Source organism: Hermetia illucens, chromosome 4 (genome assembly GCF_905115235.1).
Source record: "Hermetia illucens chromosome 4, iHerIll2.2.curated.20191125, whole genome shotgun sequence".
NCBI classification, from domain to species: Eukaryota; Metazoa; Arthropoda; class Insecta; order Diptera; family Stratiomyidae; genus Hermetia; species Hermetia illucens.
Window position 1 is genome coordinate 22,230,891 of NC_051852.1, and position 27,874 is coordinate 22,258,764.

At 41.1% G+C, this 27,874-nt stretch overlaps 1 protein-coding gene across 5 annotated transcripts in view; it reads left to right on the plus strand.

Moving 5' to 3' along the window:
- LOC119653379 (phospholipid-transporting ATPase ID) overlaps window positions 1-27,874 on the plus strand; it is a 324,122-nt gene that overhangs the window by 275,604 nt on the left and 20,644 nt on the right. For 3 of the 5 annotated variants that reach the window (XM_038057925.1, XM_038057924.1, XM_038057921.1), the window contains exons 7-17: window positions 3,717-3,916; window positions 9,133-9,216; window positions 9,294-9,428; window positions 9,503-9,751; window positions 14,269-14,811; window positions 16,313-16,479; window positions 21,410-21,533; window positions 21,601-21,774; window positions 21,867-22,143; window positions 22,218-22,370; window positions 22,521-22,671. In XM_038057925.1, coding sequence (XP_037913853.1) covers window positions 3,717-3,916; window positions 9,133-9,216; window positions 9,294-9,428; window positions 9,503-9,751; window positions 14,269-14,811; window positions 16,313-16,479; window positions 21,410-21,533; window positions 21,601-21,774; window positions 21,867-22,143; window positions 22,218-22,370; window positions 22,521-22,671 — 2,257 coding nt within the window. The remainder of the gene's footprint in view (window positions 1-3,716; window positions 3,917-9,132; window positions 9,217-9,293; window positions 9,429-9,502; window positions 9,752-14,268; window positions 14,812-16,312; window positions 16,480-21,409; window positions 21,534-21,600; window positions 21,775-21,866; window positions 22,144-22,217; window positions 22,371-22,520; window positions 22,672-27,874) is intronic. The other 2 variants (XM_038057922.1, XM_038057923.1) reach the window with 2 other exon arrangements.

Sequence of the window (27,874 nt, forward strand, 5' to 3'; positions counted from 1 at the left end):
ACAGTACCCTCCGTGTCCGCTTAGGAATTGAGTTAGGTGGTAACTAACCTCACCATGCCTTCGTTTGATCCATTTAGAGACATCTGGAATATTTCTGTATGTCCAGCGTCCTTTAAGTGAATGATCCCATCTTTTTTGCGATTCCAAGATGCCAATTACCAACGATAAGTATGGGACTCGCCGATTGTATATGATGGGTCATAGAGACGTCGCTCTCGTTCGCCAAGTTATCGATGGGGATCATGTCTGCTATCACACAAGCTGCCTCGTCTGATGTAGTACGGTAAGCAATGCACACACTCGGTATGGAACAGCGATTTTCCTTCTTCCAACTTCAAAGACAGTGCCCAGACTTGAGCCGCATAAAGCAAGATGGAGCTGACACTCGAGATCAGGAGTCAAAAGCTTTGCCTAGTGCCACCTATATTTGGTAACATTTTTGCTAACAATGTAGCCACTCCGGAAGCTTTGGTTGCTAAATTTTCAAAATTGAACTTCAATTTCAGTCTTTCAGTCGTTGGCTGCGACTGTATGATGTGTTCACCAGTCCTCATCTTTATCGACATTTGCTTCCTTCGCTTGGTAAACAAAACTACTTCGTTGCGTATGCTCCGCGAGTGTAAAACTATCTTCCCCTAGCCAAGACCTGATTTAAAAAATTGCCTCGTTTGTGCGTACCTCAATCTCATCAATATCTTGTGCCACGATAGTCGCTCCGATATCATCTGCGAAGCCAATGATTGTCACTCCTTTGGGTAGTTGCAACTTTAAAATTCCGTCATAAATTATTATCTACAGGAGAGAACCGAGGACTGATCCTTGTGGAACCCCGCAAGTTGTTGTATACGTGTTAGGTCCATCGTCTGAATCGTAACACAATATCCTCTCCAGGAGAAATTCCATGACTATGTCCACCAGGTATTTAGGAACGCCTAATTTCGCTAAAGCCGCAATTATTTTGCTCCAATTTGCCGTATTAAAGATTTATTGGCCTCCATTGCTTTTTTCGCAATTTTCGTTATCGTGCTGATAGCATTGACATCCCTTTCGGAATCCGAACTGCCTGTCTGAGAGACTACCCTCCTTTTCTATGGTTGGTACAAGCCTATTGAAGATGACTCGTTCGAAAAGTTTGCCGATGCCGTTTAGCAGGCATATAGGCCTATAAGACGAAGGATCACCCAAAGGTTTATTTGGGTTCGGGATAAGCACAAGCTTCTGTTTCCTCCACTCTTCCAGGAAAATCCCATCTATGAGGCACGTCGTAAATGTTTCAGCGAACCACCTTGTAACTGTTTCGACGGCCACTGTCAGTGCTTTACTCAGAATACCGTCTAAACCTGGGGCTTTATTTTCGGCAACCTTCTTCGCGGCTTCCAGGAATTCTTCAGTGGTTACCTCGAGAATTTCACCGGGATCTATCTGGACAGTGGGTAGGTTCGGTTCACTTGAGAGTGCTAATCATATCCCGCAGCAAATCAGGGTTGGTGGTCGGCAGTGAGCATTTACCTTTAATTGATGCCATAACTGCCTTGTATGCACCTCCCCATGGGTCGAAGTCCGCTTTCTTGCATAACCTCTTAAAATATTCAGTTTTACTTCTAGAGATGGCTGCTTGCAATTCTTTCCTCGCCTTCTTATATCGGAGTTAGGCCAATTTCTGCTACGTTGGCTGTGTCTTCTGGCTTTAAGGCAAACTTTACGAAGTTCTTCGACTTCGGCATTCCACCAGAAGTTGAGCATTCGTTTCTTGAGTACCGTGTGGCGTACCCCTTTCGTCTCTACGCGGCATACGTAACCGCGCTTTTCGAGTCTCCTCTGCCTTTCGCAGTTTGTTCTGGATAGATACGACCATGGAGTTGATCGCATCCCAGTCTTCCTAGCATGCTAACATTCTTCGCACCAGATTCTCTAGTACGAGCACATCTTCTAGAGTCTCCTCTAGGTCCTTTCTTTCCTCCACAAACTTTGGACAGTGGGAGAATACATGCTCTGGATCTTCTGGAATTCCATCGCAGTTTGGACAATCGGGTGAGGTATCTAGTTTAAACCTGAACAGGTACTGGCGCTATCCTTCATGCCCAGTGAGGAGCTGAGTAAGATTATAATCAATCTCATCATGCCGTCTCTCCAACCACTCCTTGATGGCAGAGATGAACCTGTGTGTCCACCGTCCCTTTCAAGAGAGTTTCCAACGCTGTTGCCATCTATGTAGACATCTCTCCCTTTCGACATTCTTCGCCTGTGATAAAGGAGAGATAGACTTCGCATTATATATATTCGTCATTTCATCTGCCAAGATGTCAATGGACATTTTTCCAAAGATGACGAATGCTATATCATCTGAGACAGTCCTGAATGCCGAGCACACCCTTAGGGTTGTTTTTCTGTAGACTAAACTCAGTTTGTTAGCGTTGAATACAACCTGCAATGCCTTTCCCGAACACACTACCCTAGCTATAAGCAACCTGGAAGTATGCCGTGGCCCTCCCACGTTCGGCATCATAATTGCCAAGGCCACACTTGCAATGGATGCTTTGTCGTAAACATACTGCTAGTGTTGCTTATAGCTAAGCTTCCAATCTATCATCATTCCCAAGTATTTGATGGCAGGCTTAGAAGTGATGATATGATTCCCAATTCGAATACGGGCAAAATATCTTTTACGGCGCTTCCGTTTTTTTCCTCTGCAAGTGTCAGATCAGAACTCTCTAGTCAACCCTTAACAGCATTGATTGCTTCGCATGAGTATATCTCAGCATCGTCGAGGTGCTTTGCGACCACAACCAGCGCTATATCGTCGGCGTAGCCCACCACCGTGGCTTCCTCCGGAAGGGTCTGTCTGTCCATCCGTCATGCACATTTTTCTCGAAGACTGTTGTAGCGATTGACACCAAATTTGGTGGAAAGATGGGAACTGTAAACACTCACGCATACAGTGAGTTACATCCTTTTACGTCGAATTTAGGGGGGGGGGGGGGTCTCCATACATGCAAAAGGGGGGTGTATTTTTTTTTAACAAATGTAGTCATGTTGGGTGTCAAATGAAAGATATTGATTAATATTTTTCGATGCCGGTCTTAGTTTTGAATTTGTTGGAAAGGCGGGGAGTGGGAGGGGTCGAAAGTGAAGATTTCTTAGCGGACCCATTCTCAGAAACTACCCAATCGATGGTTCCTAGGGTCCGAAATACATACCATATTGATATCTGTTCAAATAAAGTTAATAATAGCATATTATTATAATTTTTAGTAATTGGCTACAAAACCCCCCTTAAGTTCATCCTAGAGAAACCATGATCCTGCCAAGTTTTCGCATCTTTGCAATTTCAAGACTATCAATGTCAATATCACCCGAAAATGGATGCTCTCACATAATATATGCATTTATTACGTGCTGCGCACTAATGGGGCAAATGCGCAAGAGATACACAACACCTTTCATACCTGAAGTGTCCAGCTTCGGGTTTCCCATCTTGTTGTAAACTTAAATCCAAAAAGGCTATCTTATTCGATAGGGCCCCATACGAGTACCACTTGTTGCGTCGTTGATTTCAGCAAGCTCTTCCGAGTCAGCACTTAAATTCAATCCGCAGGTTCCGTCAAATTTGCATGTTAAATATCTATTTTTTCTGTTAATCACAGCAGAAAATTCATTTTCATCCACCATGGATTGTTTACTAATTGCTTCATTTCGCTTTTTCTCTTTCCTTACAGGAACTCTTATATGGAATGGGGCACGATTCTCGTTGGACAACGATAAAATTCTGTTACGTGGATGCATTCTACGAAATACACAATGGTGCTATGGTGTTGTTATATTTGCTGGAAAAGATACAAAACTAATGCAAAACTCGGGGAAAACGCAATTTAAAAGTACTAGTATTGATAGGTTATTAAACTTTATTATAATTGGGGTAAGTTTCTGTTGCATTTGTTGAACTAGGAAATAAGTTTAATTTAAGTAGTGAGAAAATCGAATTTTGTCGATAAGGTGGCAGAAAGGACAAAGCGTATGTCCGTATCTTCTTGGAATGTCTTTAAAAAATCCTATGCTCCTTAGTTTTCCACGAAATATAGGAATGAGTCCTTGTCAATTGAGATGATTAAACAGAAACTGCAAGGAACTTCCACTTATTGTAAACCCAGAGGGAACGAAAATTGCTGGCAATATTTCAAGATGCCATCCACAGTTACCATACTGCCTACTGCCAACTACCTTGAATCCACAATCCAATTCTCACGTGAGATGGTTTTAGCTGTTGCCATGTGTCGTTATTCTTTCTAGGCCCTTGTTTGTTGCTCTCAAAGACGGCATCAATGTAATGCTTCCAATGTCAGCAGTTTACTCTCGTTAACTTGAGAATTTGATCATACCGACGTTTTACGATTTATACTCTGGCATCCGTCACTGGACGGAGAACAAACTCTCCATTATGCAAAAATAACATAGACAAGATGGCCCCGACTTTAACAGCTAACTTGAGAGCTTTGTTCTGAATTCATCCAATTTCGGGCCCTTCTTGTTGTCTACAGTTCTCTGTAGTATTTTCATTTACTCATTCGTATACCTCGCTAAGGTGACTGACAATTCGTGTGATTTTCCCTTAGCTTCTAATAATAGAGCTAGGCAAGGCCTTTAGAAGTCTTTTTGCTTGAAAGCAGGGCAACTTCAACGTCTTGATTTCTTTATTAATTCTTATCAATATTTTTATAACGGCATAGTAGCGTTGCACGCATCGTTTATATGCTGAGGCAAGTTTTCGACCTTTTCCAACATCGTTCCTTTCGGGTAACTTCCTCAATAGTCCCATCGGACCGGTCAATCTGCCTTTCTGCAGGAGCGCTTTCTGATGCCAACTCCTCTATTTGCAAAGTGCAGGAAGTTGGTCTCATGATAACACCTGCTAGACCATCTCCCTCTTCGAGGAGGCACTGCGTTATGTCGATAAGTTTAATTTAAGTAGTGAGAAAATCGAATTTTGTTGATAAGTTGAGAGCGTACTATCGCAATAGTTCTCTGTCCTTTACTTTATTATGAATAGAAGCAAAACGCCTATCATCAAATTATAAGTTGGAAATTCGCTATCGAAGCTTGAAACTTTGTTGTGATTTTAGGGACAAGTTTCAAGAGAATATGCGAGGAGGAGAATATGGAGGATGGATGGAAAAAAAACTAAATAAAAAATCCTTTAATATATAATCTTTGAAAAGAATGGAATTCGTAGAAAAGAAGGGAACTTACCTTATTGCCTGCGCTGTCAATATCCTGAATACCTTCCCAAAAATTATAGCTTTCGTGCAATGAACAAGTCACTTGGGATGGGATGTAATTTATTCATAACACCTTTGTTGGTACGGGTTCATCTTCACTAGTTTCCGGTAGTATTTCGTCCGCTTGCATCATCTGTATGGGCCACTTTCGGAAGTTGCTTTGGAAATGCTGGTATTTCTTCTTCATCTCCTAGTGATCCGATCTCCTTCTTCTCCTTCGACAAAATCTCTTTATTCGGAGGTACGATACAGTTAACGGCTCCTAAGTTGGGTTTCAGCTAGAAAGCCAGTTCGGTATAATAACATCGCATGCCTCGGTTACGTATTGAGATAAGTATCCCTGTTCTCCATCGTCGTTTTTTCGTCCTCACAAGTCTCAACGGACCAGCCAAATATACAGGCTTTGCTGCGAGAATGCCTCCCGGCGGAACACTCGAAAGTCTCCCGGTGGAATATTCAAATGGCTTCCAACGGAATGTTCGGACATCTTGGTTGGTCCTCTTAGACTCCCTGTCCCCAGCATCCGTTACACGCTAGATGCTTATTTTGGATGTGAAGGTCCATTTGAGACAAGTGCGAGTTGTGGCGAAAATATCGTCTCAATTGAAATTGGTCAAGATCAGCCCTCGCTGATCTAGGTAGGGTTTTCTTGACTGTCAATATGGAGATTGTTGTACCAGTACGAGGTTAGATTGAAGCTCCTCAATTGGTCCTTAAAACGATTTACTTAATGCACATCTAATCAATGGCACATCAGCAAGATATGTTTTCGAGAAGCACCTTTTTAAATTTATGGATATTCCTTTCATTGTTCCTCACCTAACAGGATAAAGGTATTTTGTTCGTTAGGTGGTGGTTAGTTAGTATTGTAAGAACAATATTCTATGAAGTCACAATGTTCGCCTATTTTGTGTCACTTAGATTAGGACCGATTGCTTGCAGAAATTTCAAATTATTTTTTTGAGAACCTTGTCCTGTTTCTCCTCTGTGCAGATGATATGGCCGTGCTAATTCAATACATGGTATACCCTACTGAAGTAAGGCCTCTTCTTTGGGGCTGGGGATTGCGAATTCGCTCAAAATGCCTCCTGTTTCTTATAAAACGCGACTAAAAAGGATAGAAATTTGTCGGCTGTCAACCTGCATATTCTGAAACTTTCTTGCAAACGAAACATTATTCACTCCTCGGATAAGAAGGGACTTATTGGTTACGAGCTTCGGCTATTACATACGGAAACGTGTGTTTCTGGAATGTGGGCCCTTCCTCGATAATGAGATCGAGGGCCAAAACTGGCTTTCGTCAACTTGAGCAAGGGCTGTAGGCTGGACAATCTAGGGTTAAGTTTGGTTAGACAATGGAACTCAGGAAACACTTCATTCCCTCCGGTGGCACTGTATGGTGTTCATCAAAGAAGCGCTTTCCCACCACATCTGCAATTCGCGTTAACGAGAATTCACTTGCCAATATTGGTCTGAACATCGAAGTCGATGGTAGACGACCAAAAGGCAGGCCGAAACAACGGTGGCTTGATACGCTGGATGGGGATTTAAAAGCTTCGAGATTGCATCCAGATCAGGTATTTGATAGAGCCGAATGGTGAAACCGATCATGACGAGCCGACCCGGCTTGTGAACGGGACAAAGGCTGAAGAAAAAGAAGATATAATGACGGAAAATGTCACGTGTCACACGGATGTAGAATCTCAGAAAAATTTGCAGTCCAGGGCTCCATCATTGTCATTGATATGATTTTTTCTTGTTATCGGTGACGTTTTCCACTCCGGATGTGGAGGGTACTACATAATTTCGAATGAAGAACGTTTTCGTTTTATGAGTCATATATCCAAGGATGTGTTGATGAGAAGGAGGAAGTAACAATGGATACAACAGACATTAAAAAAGGCGAAAACTCCATCGTGGATGCAATAAAGTGTACTTTCTCAGGATGGTCGATTAGTGGGTTGCCTCAGAACAGTGGAGGAAGAGTGCAAATTTCTTCAATCCGACAACCATGGTCTGCAAACGTGGCTGGCACTCCATTCCTCAATTAAGGATCAATGGCAACTGCACTGACAATAGTATCTGAGATTTTAGCTAAGTTAGTAGTGGGGACATTTTATATGTATTTATATATCCAACCTTTACTTCTTTGGACAAGGTAGTGAAAATGGTCGCTCTGAATTTAGGAGCAAATAGTTTCAAATTCCTTCTGATCAAAAAGGTAAAATTCGTCGAAATATTCTTTAAATATGTGTCTGATGTCGTTTGTATTAGCCAAAGTTTAAGGTCCCTCTGGTGGTGTAAGGAGCTTCGTGGTGGCAAGGAACAAGGCAACTTGTTCACAGATATCAGGTTGCAAGTCCATACTTTTGAATTTGACAGTATTGATGCTTTGGAGTGGCCTCATTCGTCTATCAATCGAGCGAGTGGAGTAAGATAATTAGGTGTGATCTTGAAAATTCGTTGGCATACAGCGTATCCAAGGACCTGGGTTGAGTTCAATACCAGGCAGGTGAGGAGAATTTAGAGCACTTACGGTGAAATATGCTCCATCCAATTGGCATGGAAAACCTATAACACACAAAAGGGGAGGGGGGAGTTGAAGGGGTTGTCAGTTTTCCGTCGTTATGAAGCGGCTCGTGAAGATTGGTTACCAGGTAGAGCGAGGCGCTGCGACTTTTGAATATCGATGGCTGCGGGCTCGCACACAGACTCCCAGAAACGAGCGGTGCTAGGTTTTCTATGTCCTAGGCCTTCTTATTCATCTCTTCTTTCACGTTCTTTTCTTGTTTGGGGTGTACTTTCTCTGGCCATTTTCGTCTGTGATTGGGTGCTTTTCGCATTCCTTCCGTATCTATATAGAAATATAGATGAATGGATGCGAGAAGTGTCGATTGAACTAAAAGGAGACATGTTGGAGAATAAGGAAATAAATACTCGGATTTAATTAACTTTTATGAAAATACATAATAAATTTAATCTCGATTTGTCGTTCACTACTAAAATGGAATGAAACTACGACATGTACGACAAAAGAAAACAGCAAGAAACATGGATAGGGAAAGGTAAATTATCACAAGCAATCGCCAAACCTAGAGTGGGAGCGACTATAAGATAATTCGTGTTGGTTAGAGAACTGTTTTTGACTCTACTGTGAACAAGTAGAAAATTAAAGCATTAATTGGCCAATAGAAAATTTGTCGAATTTCATCACAATAACTTCCAACTACGTCAAACTACATAGAGGTAGTTGAGTCATCCCCCTTGTAGTTCCAATGTTGCATTATCTGTTTTGTTTGAGGATTGATGGGGAGCAACTTACTCTCCCTGCATGATGATTGGTTTCGTGTCAAAGAACAAAAATAGTTTTGGAGTGGTATCCATAAACTCCCACAAAGAAGACTATATAGAGGAAGAGTAAATATAGGCGGCACGGAATGTCATTGCATATACGCAGGTTAGATACGAGGTAGCTAACTGGCGCGTTTATCGATAACGCCTAGATGGTTTTCTTGTATATGTTTCCCCATTCCAAGTATCATCAACAGCAGCAAAAAGATAAGCGGAGTTCTTTACGCTCACGTATATGAAGAACGTCGAATATGTGCAATATTTTTCTTCCACCATACCAATTCAAGCAATGCACCGGGAGCCGAATCCCCCCTTGCTGCCCGCATTCTTGTTAAGACGATCAAAATGAACTGCAATCATGCAAGATTCATTCAATATTCGATAACTTTAGTCTTTTCTAAAAGAAGCATACTTTACCTTTCTTGAAACTTAAGCATTAGGGATAAGTTCTGAATCTAATTTCGTACAGACAAAAGTTCTTAACGCTTCTTTTTTTCCCACTTTACAGATAGTATTTTTTCTGTTATCCGTATGTGCGTTTTGTACTCTGGCGTGTGCGATCTGGGAAGGTCTAGTTGGACAATATTTTCAGGTAATGCTTGCACCCAATATCCTTTTTGAATTCAATTGTCAATAATTTAAATTCCTAATATTTATTCATATTTCTAGGCCTATTTGCCATGGGAAAGTATAATTCCAAATGGCACAATACTAGGACCTACTGTAATCGGTTTTCTAGTATTTTTTTCCTATGCTATCGTTTTAAATACAGTTGTGCCAATATCTCTCTACGTTTCAGTAGAGGTAAGTGTGATTTTCGATTATTTATATTTCTGTTAAATTTGTTGATTTACTTCTAATCCGATCTACTCTTTCAGGTCATACGATTCGCCCAATCATTTCTCATAAATTGGGATGATAAAATGTACTACGAAAAGACTAAAACGCATGCTAAGGCACGTACTACCACTCTAAATGAGGAATTGGGACAAATACAATATATATTTTCGGATAAAACTGGTACATTAACACAAAATATAATGACATTTAATAAGTGTAGTATAAATGGGCGGGCGTATGGTGATGTTATTGATTTACGAACGGGTGAAGTTGTGGAGATAACAGACGTAAGTATGGAAATATTCTGAAATTGAAATTTGTCAATTTTGTATTCATATTTGATCCTTTTAGATTTGTTTATCACCTAGATTAGATGATTATCATGTACTATTGGAATCGTTAATATTTGGTTTAGCTCACCTTGATCATGCACATTTGTTATCTTTGTTTGTTCATTAACCACTTCCTTTCACTTTCAATCAATGTTGTTTACTTCAATGATAAGTAGCTCCACTGATCCAGAGCGCAATGCTAGACGTCAATATTAAATGAATAAGAATTTATTAAAAACTAGTTGTAACGGACAAAAAATCATGTTTAGATGCGAATCAGATTTCAATCACGTTTAGATTGTTTGACCTTTCGTAAGCGATGATCAATTCACATAGTGTGTGGCTTTGAAGGAAATATTGGTTTGGGGGAAAAAAATGTCGTATTTGTAATCAAAATTTGACGCTTTATTTAACGTACTTAGAATTATTCGATTTAAGTCAAATATGTTCGCAATCCCATTGCCATCTAGAAGGCAACTTCATATCCCCCTCTCATAAATCCCAGTTTTCGCAAGCCTCTCTTGAGGCCAATTTAATAGCACCAAGAGCATTTTGCATGGACCGGAAGAGATGGTAATCACTTGGTGCCAGATCCGCACTATACGGTGGATGCGATAGGACATCCTATCCGAGCTCCCGTAGCTTCTGGCAGATCATCAGCGAAGTGTGTCCTGGTGGAACACAGCACAATTCCTATTGACCAATTCTGGCCGCTTCTGCTCAATCGCCTGTATCAAACGGTCGAGTTGCTTCCAGTAGAGAATCAAATTGAGGGTCTAGCCATAGTTGAGCAGCTCATAGTGGATGATCCCCTTCCAATCTCACCAAACACACAGCCGTGAATCCGGGCTTGGCGATAGTTTGGGCCGACCCGCCGCGTTTCGACCACGATCTTTTTCACTTGAGGTTGTCGTACGTGATTCACTTTTCATCACCAGTCACCATCCGTTTCAAAAATGGGTCTAATTCGTTCCGTTTCAGCAGTGCATCCCAGGCGTCCAAGAGATTTTTTTGCGTCAACTCGTGTGGCACCCAAACATCCAGCTTTTTTTGGGAATCCACTCTTCTGCAAATGGTTCCAAACGGTTGAATGGTCTATATCCGGTTCCTGGCCAATCGAGTGAATGCTCACATGCCGGTCTACTTGGATGATTTCGACGATTTTAGCGATTTCTACGACGATTGGCCCACCAGTACACCAGTAGTGTATCTTCGACATCCACTACACCAGACCGAAATCAATCGAACCAACGCTGTGCTGTGCGAATCTTTACAATATCGGGCCCATAAACTTTACAATTTTTTTCGGACGCCTTCGTTGCATTTTTACCTCTCAGGTAGTAAAAACGTAAAATATGACGAATTTCTTGCTTGGTGGACTCCATCTTTAACGCGCTATAAGTTGAGATGGAAACGTACGATCACAACACTGTCAAAGAGACACTTGTAGCACAGATTCTTCTTCTTCTTTTTCTTCAGCCTTTGTCCCGTTCACAAGCGGGGTCGGCTCGTCGTGATCGGTTTCGCCATTTGGCTCTATCGAATGCCTGATCTGGGTACAATCTCGAGGCTTTTAAATCCGTTGTTTAGGCCTGCCTTTTGATCGTTATCCATCGACGTCTTAGCGAGTGAATTCTTCTTAGCACGAATTGCGTGACCATTCCATCGAAGACGCAACTTTTCCACGATCGGTGCAACCCCATAACGATCGCGGATATCCTCATTTCGGATGTGATCAAAATGTGTCACACCACTAATCCAACGAAACATCTTCGTCTCCATTACCGCAAGACCCGTTCATTGTCTTTTATAGTTGGCCAACACTCAGAGCCATAGAGGGTGACAAGACGTACCACATTGTGGTAAATTTTCGACTTAAGACGTTGTTGATACGTCGATCACAAAGAACACCAGTTGTGGAACGCCACTTCATCCAGGTTGCGTTAATGCGCGAAGCAATTTCATAGGGTACTTCTCCGTTGGCTGATAGCGTTGACCCGGGGTATTTAAATCGCTCAGTTCTGGGCAGATCACTGCCGCTGACAGTGACTGTGCCTGTTTCATGGGGATCGGTCGTTAAAAATTCAGTTTTGTTTAAATTCAATCTGAGACCGTGTTTCATGAGGCGATCATTCCATTTTTGGACAAGTTGCTCGAGATCATTTATGCTGTTAGACGCTAGGAATTCTACTGGACTACCTTTCTTTTTCCATATTGGAAGTCTGATACTTTCTTGCCAGTTAGATGATGTTCTTCCTTCCTGAATAACCTGATTAAAGAATTCACTAAGCCACAGTGTTGGGTCGCAGCTCTTCGCTTTCTAGAGCTGTTGGTTTTCCCGATTTCATTCGTAATGCTTCCTTGATTTCAGTTGCGCTGACATGAAAGTCCTGGGGGTTTAACCTGAGTACCGGTCATGTGGGCATAATCCCACGGTTGTCTTCGGATACGGATTGATTCGGAGACCACAATCAGAGCCCCGCCATGACTGGCACAGCGGTGCAGGTTTATATTGAGTGCAGGCTCAGTATTCATACCAGTGGATGCAAGACCTATCTAACACCTCTGCCACAGCTAAGGGGTACGACACCCGAGTATATGCTCTCAGAGCGCCATCCCGGTTCCCATGGTACCAGATAACCTCCAGTGAGGCTTCGTGGCAAGAGCCACTTCAGATGAGTCCCTTGCAAACTCGGATCTGAACTTGCTCCTCGAGTGCGTGGGGACGGCACTAGTTGCGTTGACAAGTGGAACTGCTACAAATGTCGGTAATGATTGTGGAAGTGGTGGATGAACTAATTCTTCAGTTGAAATCTGCTCGAAATATTCTCACCATCTTCTTTCGCGGCTCGACGGTCGGTAAGCAAAGTACCGTTCTTGTCATTAACACAACAGAAGTGTTCGATATCCTGTGTACGTTCGTTACGGCTTTTTGCAAGTCGATACAGATCTCTCTCGCCATCCCGAGTGTCCAGTTTATCGTAAAGATGTTGGTAATGGTTCGCTCGGGTGACAGCGACCGCTTTCTTTGCTTCCCGGTTGGCATTCTTATAAATTTGCCAATTAACAGGCGTTTTATCGTCGAGATATTTAAGGTAGAGGGGTTTTTTTTTTCACGGACCTTCATTTCAAAATCATCATTTCAAAGCCAAGTATCTCGGTTGATGTACCGCTTACCCGGCTTGGTGACCCCGAGGGTTGCAGAGGCCGCTTTGTGGATCGTGTCTTTCATTTGGTTCCACGATTCTTCCACATTCGTAATGGTCGGTAATCGTATGAGGGAGGTCGTTTCGTCTTTCTTCTCACCAAATCGCCATCATTTGATGCGCCGCCAGCCAGTGCATTCTTCACGCGGTTTTATCGGTGGCTTAATTCGCAAGACGGCAATCAACGGTCAATGTTGAGGTGCGATGGTCTCATAGGGAACAACTTTGCAATCAGTGACGGTGGTAAAATGTCGGCGTCTTATGAGAATATAATCGATTTGCGTTTTACTGTTCCCACTATAAAATGTAGGAAGATGGGACAATCGTTTGATGAACCATGTATTCATAAGTACAAGGTCATGAGTGTCCGCAAAATCGATTATACGCTCGCCACCCTCATTGCGCGCTCCGAACCCCTTTCCCCCATGGCACCTGTTACCGTCTGCCATTAAGGTCGCCGGCAATGATTATATAATCGTCGTATAAAATGACACATCGAGAAGTTGGCAGAAGGCATCTTTCTTGGCATCAGGTCGACCTGTCTGTGGTGCGTTCGCTGTGAAGAAGTGAAAAGTGCGATCAGCTGATATAATGGTGAGCTTCATCAGCCGATCATCAAATCGTTCGACTTCTTTAATGGCATCACGGAAACCCTATGAAATGGCAATGCCAACACCATATTGAGTGTGTGGGTTACCAAAATAGAGAAGTTTGTAGCCATTTTTACCGCGTTCGCGTTAATTGTCGCAGCTTTTGGCACCAGACCATCGGGTCCAACCACTATTTAGCGTGCAGACACGTATTTGTTTTGTTTGTTTTGTTCGAACTAACTTGCTTACGTCCTGACGCTGTCCATGCATCAAGAACCCTTACCCATTTCTCAACAGGACCGCGGCACGTCGCCTCTCTTTCCCTGATCTCAGCATTTTATTTTCGTTTTACTGAGGTTAGTACAGAGTACGTTGAATCAAGTCTCCTCCTTTGCCTGGGCTTGGGAGAAGGGCAACACAAGATATGTTTAAGCGTCATTTCTTTTTCCACAACTCAATAGTTAACTTTTTTTTCAAAAGCCGAGGATGGATATAATTGAGACGTTTTGAAAAGTGTTCATAGTTAGTCCACTCTCATTTTTGTTTCTCACCAAATTCATTGTGTCTTCATTGCATTGTATCTACAAAATTACAACTTACACCTTTGCCACCTTTTCACATTTTTAATTTTTATTATTTTCTTCGCATAATTTGTTTGTGTACATTTTACTTGTAGCAAAGAAAAACCAACAGAAATGTAACATCGCCAATTGTTAGACATAGTATATCTGACGAACGGATCACAGCGACTTCTCCTACTACTACTGCTACTACCACTACTTCTCCTACTACTACTGTTAATACTACTCCCACTACTGCTACTAATAATAGTACAACTCCTACACCAAAAACAACAATCGTAGTGTCCTCGTGCTCGGGCAATAATAAAAAACGTGTAACTTATGAAGAACACATTTTAAATCTTCATCATCAACATTGCAAATCGCAACATATAAACAATCCTGTATTGAGGAAGAAATCGATTCAGAATCAAAATCAAAACCAAAAATCAAATTCGAATTTGAAACAAAATCAATTTCAGAATCATACCAACACTTTTAGTTGCTTTTCTGCAAACACTATTCCAGCAACAACACCAACAGCTCTGATAAGCGACAGCAAGAACAACCACAAAAAGAACAACATCACCACCTCCACCATTACCAACTCATACACAACAAAATTGTCGAATGGAAATCAGCAACAGCAAGAAGTGCACGTATGCATGCATGATTAACTTGATATTGATATAAAGTCTATGTTATCATTACAATAAATGGATAATTATGTGAATGGATATAATTGCAAGGAAGATGCCAACATGATGTAAACGTAGTTACGGAGGGTTGATGTCGGAAATGTTGTTCTAATGCTTTTGCCAGAAGTTGAAAGCTTACTGGTGGATGTGAATAATTTTTGCATGAAATATAATCTGTATCGCCTGCTTTGATGTCGCACAATATATGTTTGCATGCTCGTGTATAAAGCAGCTAAGATTTATCAAAGATGATGGAGAGAAACTTGAAACTGATCCCCTAAGATCAGATCTTACATCCAATAAAAAGGTGTTAACAAGTCTTGTATAGTAAACATGCCCATTGACTTCGTCCTTGATCTGTTTCACTGCAGCCCATCGGCTTCCTTGTATTTCTTTCAATTTTACAACTCCTACAATATTGTATCAGCATTATCACTATACGACACTTTTCTCTTCCAAATCAAAACCTGATGGAGTCATCTTCGTCAAATGAGCTGACGCCTTTCGGAATGGTGTTAATGGCTGCAAATATACCTGCTGTTCCTGCGATTAACCGGCTCCAACAGAATCAAACATAAGGGTCCCCATTGCGCAAAAACCACGGCCCTAAATAAACTAAATCAAATACTGTGGGTCTTTAACAGAGTCCAGTTTACCCCTTTTTTGCAGTGAAACCCGCTAGCATACTGATATAAGCCTTGCAAGTAGTTACCTTGCCAGCAGGATCTATAACGCAAGATCTAGTCAGTTGTTTTTTTTTTTCAGATTACCTTACTAGTTCTACAGTTGACCTTATCAATTCAGCGACTGCTTTAACGTATAACTCCCAATTCTACGGTAATCGTGAAATACTGAAATGACACCTAGAATGAGAGCTCGCTTGAAACTCTGGAGTTTATTTTAGTTAAACCCTTATAAAATTAACTCGAAGAAATTTCTCGTTACTATCAAACAACTCACAAATAGGGGGGTTGATGGAGGTAGAACTGGCAATTTAAAAGAAATGCTGCCCCTTTCTCTTTTATCGCGCCCAGCATGTGACTCTTAGACAGAACAACCCACTTTGTTCACCTTGAAAATCTATCTTATCTTCATTAAGCAATTTCTAAATCTGCAGTCGCAAATATATTCTTTTATCTAATACAAATGCAATTTGTTTAAAATGTAGCTTAAAATTTTCTGCCTTTTCTGTTAATAAAATTTCCTATACCTTCTTACTAAAACAAACCTTTCAAAATCAAAGGAAACAATTTATTTGCGCGCAGCCTACATTCCAACTATGCCCTTATTTTCGTAATATCGCTTTTAAGATAACAAGCTTATGTGCACACTACAAAGCTTAATGTCACGCTTATAAATTCAGATGAATCATATGTACCTACTAAACATGCATTTTAAAATTTAAAAAGAATTTTATTAACGACTAATACTCAATATTTTTCAACTGTGATTATATTTTTAGGCGACTGAACCTGTTGATTTCTCGTTTAATCCAGAGTATGAGCCAGAATTTCGATGGTACGATCAAACATTACTGGACGCTGTGAAATCGGATCAAGAACATGCACACAATTTTTTTCGTTTGTTATCGTTATGTCATACAGTGATGCCAGAATATTCAAATGGAAGGTAAGAAAAATAAAAAAAAACTAAATCAATTTTTTGTGCAAATATATACTTCTTATTATCTAGTGTCTACATTGCGGTGTCTCGTCGAGATTTACACCCTAAAATCTACCTGTTGAAGTGCGTCCCTTTACGCACCGATGGCCTACGCGAAACTAAAGAGTTTAGTCGGGCGTTTAGGGCGAACAAGCCCGTAATCCGTATTGAACTTAGACATTTCTGTGCTTAGTAACTTCACTATTGAATTTGCCGTGTTGGCTGATGCGTTAGTATCCTCTACCTTTGTATGCCAAGAATGTTCCTCAGCTATTCTGTGAGCGTTGAGGCGAGATCTTGATCCTGCCCAACGATAATGAAATAATTTTCGGTATTCTTCTTCTTTTTCTTCAGCCTTTGTCCCGTTCACAAGCGGGGTCGGCTCGTCGTGATCGGCTTCGCCATTTGGCTCTATCGAATGCCTGATCTGGGTGCAATCTCGAGGCTTTCAAATCCCCATCCAGCGTATCAAGCCACCGTTGCTTAGGTCTGCCTTTTGGACGTTTACCATCGACTTCGATGTTCAGACCAATCTTTGCAAGTGAATTCTCGTTTGCACGAATTGCGTGACCATACCATCGAAGACGCCTCTCTCGCAACTTTTCCACGATCGGTGCAATCCCATAACGATCGCGGATATCCTCATTTCGGATGTGATCTAAACGTGTGACGCCACTAGTCCAACGTAGCATCTTCGTCTCCATTATCGCAAGACGCCGTTCATTGTCTTTTATGGTCGGCCAACACTCAGAACCATAGAGAGCGACTGGACGGACGACATTGCGGTAAATTTTAGATTTGAGACGTTCGTTGATACGTCGATCACAAAGGACACCAGTTGTGGAACGCCACTTCATCCAGGTTGCGTTAATGCGTGAAGCAATTTCATAACGCAGCTCTCCATTGGCTGATAGCGTTGACTCGAGGTATTTAAATCGCTCAGTTCTGGGCAGATCACTGCCGCTGACAGTGATTGTGCCTGTTTCATGGGGATCGGTCGTCAAAAATTCAGTTTTGTTTAAATTCAATCTGAGACCGTGTTGCATGAGGCGATCATTCCATTTTTGGACAAGTTGCTCGAGATCATTTTTGCTATCAGATGCTAGGAAAACATCATCTGCATAAAGCAGTGTGTAGGGCGCTGGACGTTGGATATCCCGTGTGACGGTGTCCATAATAAGTGGTGAGAGGGCACTTCCTTGATGAACTCCAACAGAGACACGAAGCGGTTTTGATACACCCGCCATACTTCGAACTTTACTTTTCGGATCGTGGTAGAGCAATTGAACCCAGCGCACGAGTTCTTCTGGCACGAAGTGTTGTCGTAAAGCATACCAGATGAGTTCGTGTGGTACACGGTCAAACGCTTTCTCTAGATTCAGAAAGGCAATGTAAAGAGGGCGATGCTTCTCACGGTGTTTCTCCATGAGTAACCGCGCAGCGTGTATTGCGTCAGTAGCTCCGCAGTTCTTGACAAATCCGGCTTGATTCACGGTTATTTCAACGATTTCGCGAATACGGTTGTCAAGAATGCGTTCAAAAATCTTCATGGTATGGGAAAGTAACCGGATCGGACGGTAATTTGAACATTCTGCTGGCCTACCTTTCTTTTTCCATATTGGAACAGTGGTACTTTCTTGCCAGTCAGATGGTGTTCTTCCTTCCTGAATAACCCGGTTAAAGAATTCATTGAGCCACAGTGTTGGGTCCCAGCTCTTCGCTTTCCAGAGCTCAGATGCGATGTCGTCAGGTCCTGTTGCTTTCCCCGATTTCATTCGTTTTATTGCCTCCTCGACTTCAGTTGCGCTGACTGGTGGAACTGCTCCAAATGTCGGCAATGATTGTGGAAGTGGAGGATGAGTAAATTCTTCAGTTGAAATCTGCTCGAAGTATTCTCGCCATCTATCTGTAACAAAGTTACAGTAACTCAAGGTTGACTTTACCGCATAAATTTACTGCAACTAAATATCAATATCACACTAAAGTGGGTGGAAAGACATGCTAAATGCATATACATAACGGGCTACATACAAATGGGATAGTTCTACACTCAAATATACTCCACAAAAAGCAAACAAAACCTTTCATACCTGAAGCGTCCAGCTTCCGGTTTCCCGTCTTGTTTAATAGATGTAATGTTTTAATTTTGTCCACTAGGAGCTTATTTGTCGACAGGTTTTGTCTTATCTTGTTGATTTTTTCCGTTAAATGGTTATGCCGATGGAAATTAGCTTCCCCGACTGACTCTGCCTGTATCTAAGGACTGCATTTGGAGTTGTGATTCGCCAGTCAGTTAGCAATAGGCCTTGATAATAATCCATAATGAAATATGAATGGTCAATGTTTGCCTCAAAATCGCCCCAAAAGTTCTGCATGAGATTCGGTCGTTTTACGACCAGGAGCAGCCTGTTCCGTTGTCTAGAGTCCTTGTTGTTGTTGGTACGTTACCGCAAAATGTCCTCGTCCCCTGGTTTCCCGGTTGATTTATCGAGTGAAATGTTCATGATTAAAATGATACTGTCTGGGGTTGTACTCTTCCAAGTCTATTCAGCACAATAGCGTGGAGGTGATTTCGTCTGCAATCGTTAGCAACACAAGGGAGTTCAAGGCGTACCAAGCGAGGGAAACGACGACTGTATGCAAGCAATTTTAACAGAAAATATCACATCGCGGTCAATAATGTTGTGGTGGATGCGTTTATCCACCGACAGACTAAGCGACATCTATATTCGTCCACTCTAAGTGCTTATACCTAGAGTATGTTTCTTGTACATTGGTATCTGTGCCAATACACAATTGATGACTTGTCAAGTTCCTCTTGCAAAATATCACTATACTTTTGGATGTAAATTGAAGTCATGATAGTAGATTTTCTTGGCTGGAACCGAACGTGTTGGCTCGACGTTCGCTCCGCTCGTTGATTTCCGTTAATTGTTAGGGGATTCTGGATCGAAAGTTCTTATTTTCCGACTTGTTCTGTAGTCCTTCCAAAAGAAGATAACGGCAATTCCGATTACCAGCTATGTAGAGGCCAATATAGTAGTCTCCTAGGTGATGATAATGAAAATCGGTTTTCCTTGGAAGGTCGTATCTCACCTTGTTGGGTAGGTACTTGATGGATATCAGTTCATACAGTCGGAAGGAGGGATGTGCTCGAAAATTTCAAAGCTGCTGGTATTCGTCCATGAATTTAATGTTTTGCTGCTATAGTGTTCTGAAGCGACGAATGTGTTGTAAGTCATGTTCCTAGACCTCCTAACAACTCAAGTTGTTTAGCGAAAGATAGTTCTACGATGAAACGACCTGTGTCATCCTTTCTTTGAGTTAGGTTAGATAGGATAATTTAGAATTACCATTCTCGGCTTCTTTAATTGCCAAAATCGCTCAAATTTTGGAAGAGATGAGCGGTTTCACTTGCAAGCACTTGCCAAGCAATATGTTCAAAAAACCCAGTGCTCATCGGTCACTCTGTTCCATGGAAGCAGCGAAAGTGGATGGAATTGTGTAGTCATTTTTGCTGTTAATCTCATCCGAGTTGATGCTGTCAATGAGGGAGTGAGTACTATAGTAAAGTACACTCTTCACTGCAAATGAACTAGAGGAGGCGGGACAAAAAAGTACCAGCATTGAACTTGCATTCAACGCATATTTGACAGTGGGCGATTTTTCCTCAACTTTTGGCGAGTGGTGCTCCTTGCGACCCTAGACGTAAGAAACGTCTTCAATTCTGCGAAGTATTGACGCATGCTCAAGGGACTGGAAAATCGTTTCCATACTCCAGACCACCTATTGCGGATATTGAGGGACTATTTAAAAGAATGTGCCCTGCTCTGTGAGACTCTGTGAAGACAATGCAGAATGAAGGTCCCATCGGGAGCGGCTCAGAGATTTATCCTTGCCTCGGACTTTTAGAACGCCTTCTACGATAGTCTTCAATGACTTGAGATGTCTGATGAATCATATCTGGTCGGAAGCGATAATGATGTTGCAGTGCTGGTTATCGAAAGCACGATTGAGGAAGCTCAGCACATACTGGGAACTGTGATGCGGGAAGTAAACAGATGGATGGCTGCACATTGATCCGTCCTAGCTCTGGAGAAAACCGAAATTATTGAGGTTCCGACAGTCCATCCTATTCAGATTGGTGAAACCATGTTTTTGAAGAAGCCGGCGGTGAAATACCTTAACATCATATTATAATAGACAAGAAGTTGAGCTTTTCAAGCAGATTCACAACACTGCAGACATGGCTGCAGCTAGAATGTTTGAATAATTGAGATCATGCTGCAGAGCCGAGTGGTACGTTACACCAAGGCATTCTTAAGACGGAAAGGAGCTATCTGAGTCTCCCTGAACCCAGGTGATTCAACTCCTATACTGGATAGGCCTGGCCTGAAGTATTGTGGTTCCGGTTCCAGTTTAGAGTCCTAGACGTTGAAGGTTCTATTTTATTTTCTATGATGAAACGATTGCTTCAACGGGGGCTCAGAAACCGCTGGTGATTATATGATAATTTGCACGTACCTACTTAATTATGTTGCTCAATTCCATGAATCTGAATATTTGCGGAGATCGTCAGGAGCTGTTGACATTTTGCTGCATCTTTCTTGATAAAGTTTGATTTCTATACTGAATTAAGGATTGTTTTGTCTACAGATGAGCAAACTTGTTAGCACTGATGAAGTGAACAAGTGGTTCCCGAAATATCGGTATTTGCAAGAATAAATATCCACACCAACGAAAAAAAAACAACAAGTTTTTTATTATTTCAGATAATTAATCGTTGGAAACACCGCATAATTTCACTCAGATCTCTTATTTTGTTTTATTGGTTTTCATTTCGTTAAGATTTTTAATGCTTTTATAAACTTAAATTTTCCTTCAATATCTTTTACAGGTTAGAATATCAAGCGCAAAGTCCTGATGAATCTGCGCTGGTATCAGCTGCAAGAAACTTCGGTTTCGTATTCAAATCACGTACACCAAATAGTATTACAATAGATGTTATGGGTCGCACAGAGGTAAGTCGACTAAGACGTTGTACCCCTTCAAGCACTTAACTTGATAAACATTTTATCTATTTTTCAGGAATATGAACTACTTAGCATTTTAGATTTTAATAATGTACGAAAGCGAATGTCAGTAATTCTAAAGCGGAATAATAAAATTATTCTGTATTGTAAGGGAGCGGATAACGTAATCTATGATAGATTAAGTTCTAGTCAACATGATCTTAAAGCTCGAACACAGGAACACTTAAACGTAAGTAAATTTGGCATTATTTAGAATGAGAGTTAAGATTGGAATTGAATCTTTTGGGTGAATTTTCAACAAATCTTTACAAACACTTTCAGAAATTTGCCGGAGAAGGTTTACGAACTCTAGTCTTAGCTGAGCGTCATCTCGATGAAGAATTCTTTCTTGCGTGGCGTGAAAAACAACAGGAAGCCGCCTTATCGGTCAATGGCCGTGAAGATAAACTTGGTGCTATCTATGAAGAAATCGAATGTAATATGCAATTAGTAGGTGTAACAGCAATTGAGGATAAACTACAGGATGGTGTACCGCAAACGATTGCTAGTTTACAGACAGCTGGTATTAAAATATGGGTGCTAACAGGTGATAAGCAAGGTAAGTTAGTCATTGGCTTCTCTTTAGTTTGACTGCAACAATATCTAAAACAAATTACTTAATATTGTTTACAGAAACAGCAATAAATATAGGATATTCGTGCCAGTTACTTACTGACGATTTAGCCGATGTATTTGTTGTAGATGGGAGTACATTTGAAGAGGTTGAAAAGCAGCTGCGGAAATTTAAGGAATCTATTAAGATTATAAATACATTTCATCCTATAAGTAAGTTTCTATGCATGTCTTTTGTTTTCTGTAGCTTAGGTTGCTCAAAAACTACTTTCTCTTTCCGTAAAATATTTCGTGATAATTTATAACAAAGCTATCATTTTTAATTCACAAAATCCCCCATACCCCTTGCCCGTTTAATTTCAGGTAAAGATCACAATACAACGACGTCAAATGGGGCCAATTTAGGATCATCGACACCCGTGCAAACTGGTCGAAATCATCCAGCACCGCCAGCTATATCTGTAGTAACATTTAGGTGGGACTCGATTAAACAAAATAAGGGCGAACCAGACAGGTAGAGGGACCTTTAACGCAAAACTAGATCTGCCAAAAAAAATATTTCGTTTTCTCTTCTATGAAGTATTTTGTTTCTTTTGTTCTCTTTGTTTTTATTTTATCCAATAGGAGGGAAATATGCTCTTCGGTTCATAGACGAGTATATTTTCCAATTGAGAGTAATCTTATTGCTATACAAATTTGTATCCTTATTTTCTGTTTCTTTTTTTTTTCTTTTCGATCTTTTTTCCAAAGTCGTTTTTAATTTTCCTTTACATATGTACACTACTTGTTATTGCTAATGATACATTTTCAAATAATTCCTTAAGCGAAAACCCCAGCAAATATTTAACTAGACAAAGGAAAGGGTTTATGCACTACCTATGAATGTAGCTCCTTTTTCTAAACGTACATTATCTCTACTATTTATATCTAATTGATTTATATATTAATCGTAGATAGTTATTAGTAGAAATTCCCGTAATTCTCGAGCCCCGAGTTTCTGGTAGATAGTTTTTAACAAAATCAGTCGATTGAATATTTATGTACAGAGCTCGTCCCCCAAGTAATTTTGATATACCGTGTATCGCTAGATAAGTATTATTCGAGAGTATCTATACCTCCCAATTGGTACTATTCAAAATTCACGTTTCCTACATATTCGAGGTCCATTATATTTTCATGATATCGTCACGATTCGTTTCCGCACCAGTTATCCGAGTGTTATTTAACTTCTAGATTAAGTTGGAGCGGTTGTAAATTTCGGAATGATTGATCATTCTTTACAGTCAACACAAAGAAATGTTGTAAGTCACTTGTTCATCTTCACTATCTCGAATGATCCACATACTGTCTACACATCGCATGTTGATATGATCCTTTTACGTATAGGTAACATATTCATGAAAAAACTGGATTATATTGAACGTTGGAAACGCTTATTATGAAATATTATATGGCAACGGAATACGGGAGTTCATCCTCATCGAAATAGGTTCTATTATTGTATTAGTTGGAGAGGCAGGAGATTGCTTAAATAGAAACAATTTCTGTTCAGGACCAGTCAATGCAGACAATTCAGAAGCATCACTAGATCAGACGAGGACGGTTCTGCCCTGAAGTTCTGACAGTAATAGCAACATTCACTCGAAGCATCCAATCTTTCATCAATTACAACCTATGATAGGTTTCGACCTGAGACAAGTTCGAAAGAAGAACTACTACGGATCAGACATCCATATACATACTGATTAGAAAATAGCCTACACATTAAGGAGGGGCGCCAAATTCATTGCTGGCTACGCTATGCAGTGTAGTAAGTGGGTCGCCCATTCCCATTAATAAAAAATCTATTTGGGGAGCCACATGCAACGAAAAGGGTTATATCAACAACTAATTTTCATCATCAATGATATTGGAAAAAAAAAACAATAATTACAACAAAGAATTTAATCTAATATAAATTCGCCCTCATTGTTTATGACCTACTCCCACCTATCAGCCAATTTGTCGATATAGTCTCGTTAAATATTGCTTGGACATTCACGAAGCTGTTATGAGGTGCATTGTCCTGCAGGAAGATGACATGTCCCCGTCGATGTGCTCTTTTCTGTTAGATTGCTTCGTTTACGCGATAATGTTGAACGAAATGGCTTTTCTTTGTCGACAGTTTTAAGCTCAAAACATAGCAAAATGGCAAGAAAAGCGGCGATGATAATGGCAAGTAAAGCATCAAAATTTTTCGGGTTGGATCATCCTCATCAGTACGGATTAAGTGACCCGCCCACCGCAACCTATTGAGCCGGATTTTATCCACAACTTGACGATCATGGTATCGCTCACAGATTTCCTCGTTATGTAGGCTACGGAAAATCGTCCATCCTCATGTAGGGGACGAAAAATTCTTCAGAGGATTCTTCTCTCGAACGCGGCCAAGAGTTTGCAATTTTTCTTGCTAAGAACCGAAGTTTCCGAGGAATACATGAGGACTGGCAAGATCATAGTCTTGTACAGTAAGAGCTTTGACCCTATGGTGAGACGTTTCGAGCGGAACAGTTTGTGTAAGCTGAAATAGGCTCTGTTGACTGCCAACAACCGTGCGCGGATTTCATCGTCGTAGCTGTTATCGGTTGTGACTTTCGACCCTAGATAGGAGAAATTATCAACGGTCTCAAAGTGGTGGTCTCCTATTCCTATCTTATTATTCCCGTTTGACCAGTACGGTTTGATGTTGTTGGTTGGTTAGTTTTTGGTGCTGACGTTACCATCAAATACTTTGTCTCGCCTTCATTGATTGATGTGCAACCCAAGACCTCGCGCCGCCTGCTCGATTTGGATGAAGGCAGTTTGTACGTCTCGGGTCGTTCTTCTTCTTAATTGCTGCACTGTGTGATATCTCCCTTTTTATGTATGAGACAGACAATGCCTCGTTACCAATCGTCAGGCATTGATTCGCTGTCCCATACCTTGAGCCCAAGTTGATGAACCACTTGGTGTCACTAGTCGCCTATATATTTAATTTAATTCCATCGGCTCCTGGCGACTTATGATTTTTAAGCAGATGAATTGCACGGACTCTTTCTCCTATACTTGATGGTGGCAGTATTTGTCCGTCATTTTCAGTTGGCGGGACCTCCAACTTGCCGATGTTTCGATTATCCAGTAGCTCATCAAAGTACTCAACCCATCGCTCCAATATGCCCATGTTGTCGGAAATCAGATTTCCCTCTCTGTCTCGGCAGGATGAGCATCGAGGCTTGACCCTGCTGACTTGTTGGTAAAACTTCCGTGCCTGATACGGTTGCTCCCTGTACTTTTCGAGTTCACAGACTTGTTGGTTCTCCCAGGCTTCCTTTTTCCGTCTGCGAACTCGCTTCTCCGCTCAACGGAGTTCGCGTGCCCGTGTTCTTTAAGAATACAACATTACTCGGTATGCGACATTCTTCCGTTCCGTTGCTAGCTTACATTCATCGTCAAACCAGTCGTTCCGACATTTTTTGCGGCTGGGGCCAAGTATGTTTGTGGCCATATCAATGATAACGTTCTTCAGGTGGTTGTGAAGATCATTTGTTGATGCTTCATCTCCAGGATCTCTGTTGACTGCGGTTATTGTGGCATCCATTTCTCTCTTATAGGTGTCGCGGAGGGCTGGTACTTCCAACAACCATTTCGTGCGATACTGCTAACTAAATAATGCGCAGTCCGTTATCATTGGTATCCCTATGTAAGCTATGGGAGCCAACGTATCGCCAGAATACGGGCTCCCTCCCTACTTGACTGTTGAAATCTCCAAGTATGATTTTGATATTATACTTGAGACAGACTTCGAGAGTCTGCTTAACTGCCTCGTAGAAGGTATCCTTCTCCGACTCTGCAGTCTCCTCTTTAGGGGCGTGAACGTTTATGAGGCTTATATTTCTAAACTTGCCTCGCAAACGCACAGTGCATAGTCGTTCCCTTATGTTTTCAAAGCCGATAACAGCAGGTTTCATTTTTTTGATGACTAAGAAACTTACTCCGTGCACATGGTTTACTGGATGGCCACTATAATATATGGTATAGCTACTCTTCTCCAGGAAACCGGTCCCTGTCCATCGCATCTATTGCAACGCTGTTACATCAACCCTTTATTGGGACACGGTATCGGCTAGCTGCTCAGCAGCATTCAGTCTGTACAGAGAGCGCACGTTCCATGAGAAAATGCGCAAATTATTAATCCGTTGTCGTTGCCGGGTTCGTCGTTGTAAAATCCATCCTGTCCGAGACTCCTTTGGTGGCTTCGCAACATCGGTTATCCGTATAGGGTATCCTGTCAGTGACCTTATAATTGTGAAACACTAATAAAGCCAAAATAGTCTGCAATTTTGGAAATAATGCGACTTTTACAGTGAACTTATAATTTTGAAACGCACCTTTTATATACTTAGGAGACTGGCTTTTATTTGTCTGACTACGTTTGAAACTTTGCCCTAACGAAGTACTGGACTAAATTGACACAGATCGTGACACCGTCTTGTGACACCTAAGTACATTTATGAATGCCATGATATAAGAAACATCAATGATGGTCTTGTTGATGCAGGTCGTTCTTGTTGATAGTGTCATGCAGGCCGTGCCCTCTATTCATTCCTCTATAAGCCTCCTTCCTTCCAAGTTTCAGGTTGAATTTCCCTAGCAGGATTTCGATGCTATACGACGTCAATGAGGCGTGGATCCTTTTGACGATGTTGTACTCGAATATAGAACTAACCTTTGACGAATTTTTTTCTTCGATCCAAATCATTTTGGATGATAAAATGTTGCATTCTCCACTAGGAAAGTAACTCCGTACATTTTTCACTACTGAAAGTCGTATGCGATCGTAAGTCATTGATCTCGCAGCCAAGCGAGGCTAGGGTTAGAGTAAAATGAAGAGAGAGATAAGATGCTTCCTTTTCATAGATTTTCATGGATGATTCGCTGCTATTCAATTTATCACGTAATTTCGTCCGACAATTCTTTATCTTTTTTAAGACGCTTTGTTGTGGTTAAGCTCTCTTTATGCATAATAATGCATCAGTTCAAGTGTCGCACTCTATATAAAATTGGCTTGATGTGAACAGAGTCCTATTTTGAAATAGTCTTGACATCCTCTAAACATCAAGAGTACGTGGCAGAATATTCTCCGTGAAAATTTAAGTACTATTATTTCTAGTATACGAAAACCCTTCAATTTACTATTCAAACACGGTTGACAGCAATTTAAATATTGAAATCAAAGTTTTGTGGAAACCAAAACCTCATTAAAATTGATTAGCTGTCTTTATCTGTGCATCTGCCTGTCTCTCACACAAGGTTGCAATTGTGAATCCCCATGGTGGAATGATACTGTTCTATGTTGGGTTTATGAAGAAGTCCCTCATATGCAAAACGATGATGTAAACTTTTGTAACTTCATGGGGAATATCAAAAGAAATGTGTCGATTAGTACTTCCCGAAACGGGTCTTAGAGGGGAGTGGAGGGATTACAAAGATTTCACTTATTTCAAGAACTTATTTTCAGAAACTACTAAGTCGAATCTAAGTCTCAAAATACCCACCATTCCAATATCTGGTCAATTAAAATTAATCGTAGTACATACCTGCAATCTAGGATTCTCTATAAGTAGCAGAATTTGAATCAATATTTGCAATAACTAGAGCTCAACACTGGAAAGTTTGATGGGAATCCTACTATTATTGAC